The sequence below is a fragment of the Sesamum indicum genome, linkage group LG13, assembly GCF_026168435.1.
Source record: "Sesamum indicum cultivar Baizhima isolate 11 linkage group LG13, ASM2616843v1, whole genome shotgun sequence".
NCBI lineage: Eukaryota > Viridiplantae > Streptophyta > Magnoliopsida > Lamiales > Pedaliaceae > Sesamum > Sesamum indicum.
Genome location: NC_142669.1, coordinates 6,167,142 through 6,168,702, shown reverse-complemented (window position 1 = coordinate 6,168,702; position 1,561 = coordinate 6,167,142). Strand labels below are relative to the sequence as shown.

The following is a 1,561-nucleotide window of genomic DNA, read 5'->3' as shown; positions in this document are numbered from 1 at the left end:
CAAAACAGCTAAATTTTGAATGTTCTTAGAATTCGACGAAATTTACCCAAACGTTGGTATAGTCCCAAGAATTTGTATGGTATCTGGGTCTTCCCTTAATCTCCTCTAGACTATCTATCTCTGATTGCCAACCACTCATTTCAAAAATTGATGCACGTATTAGTGGATGGGAAGGGATTTCGTTATCATATGCTGGGCGGGTACAAATCATAAAATCTGTGCATTCAGCATTGAGTTTATATTGGGCATCCGCGTTCATATTACCTAAGAAAGTTATCAATGAAATTGAGAAGAGGTTGAGGACTTTCCTATGGAAGGGTACGACGTCTAGTGGTTACGCCAAGGTAGCCTGGAAAGATGTGTGTCGACCAACGGATGAGGGGGGACTGGGATTCAAGGACATCTCTACTTTGAATCGCGCATTAATGAGCAAGAAATTATGTGATGTTATCCGGTGTGACAGGACATCCATATGGGTTCAGTGGCTTTACCAAGACCGGTTACGTGACACATCGATTTGGACTGTCCGTGAACATGGAGGTTCTTGGGGATGGCGGAAAATGCTCAGACTCCGTCCTTTCCTTCGCTCTATCGTGAACTACCAGATTGGAGATGGAGGGAGATTCTATGTTTGGCAGGACCCATGGCATCACTTGGGACCACTTATCGAGCAGTTCCCACGAGGTCCAAACAAACTTGGTATTGAAAAATCAGCAAAACTCAGTTCAGTGATTTCAGCAAGAGAATGGCAATGGCCTCCCATCACAGACTTTGAATGTTTGGAGATTCTACATAACTTGCCGTTTATTTTTGGAGGTGAGGATCGAGTGGTATGGAGATTTAACGGAGGGCAGCCTACTACTCAGGCCCTCTACCAACTATTTGACCCCCCTGAGCCGAAAGTAGGATGGTCTTTGCTACTTTCGGGCTCTTTGAAGATCCCTCGTCATTCGTTCATTTTATGGCTTGCAATCCTTGGCAAATTACCATCCACGGACAAACCATGGTTATCTCATCTTGGAGCGTGCATCTTATGCGATGAGGGAGCTACGGAAACTCATTCACACTTATTCTTCCGATGCAGATATAGTCGTCAGTGCCTGCGTGAGATTCGCAGACGGATTCGATTTCACTGGCCTAACAGGGATTGGACAATAGATATAGAGTGGGCAACGCGGAAATGGAGAGGTAAGCACATTGTTAATATCGCTTACCGCACACTACTTGCAGCATGTATCTACCACATATGGAGGGAAAGGAACTTGAGGAGATTTGAACACTCCGAGAGGACACCAGCTACTTTGAGTATCCTGATCACTGATGATGTCAAACAAAGGATTCTTAGTGTCAATTTAACTTCATCAGTCAGCACACGAGCATTGTATAGATTATGGCAAATCCCTTGGATTGAGGGAGAAACCAATTGATGAACACATGTTGTACTATACCATTACTTTATTAATGAAATTTACCTTTACCCAAAAAAAATTTGTATGGTAAATTTGATAAGCGTATTAATAACTACAAGTCTGTATAAATGCGAAACAAACTTTGCTTTAAT

At 42.8% G+C, this 1,561-nt stretch overlaps 1 protein-coding gene across 1 annotated transcript; it reads left to right on the top strand.

The window, feature by feature from the left end:
- Nucleotides 1–560: 560 nt before the first annotated feature.
- On the top strand, nt 561–1,158 carry LOC148784434 (uncharacterized). The gene is made up of 2 exons (XM_088876825.1): nt 561–978; nt 1,085–1,158. Exons 1-2 carry the CDS (start codon nt 561–563, stop codon nt 1,156–1,158), a joined length of 492 nt encoding a protein of 163 aa, XP_088732951.1.
- Nucleotides 1,159–1,561: the final 403 nt, after the last annotated feature.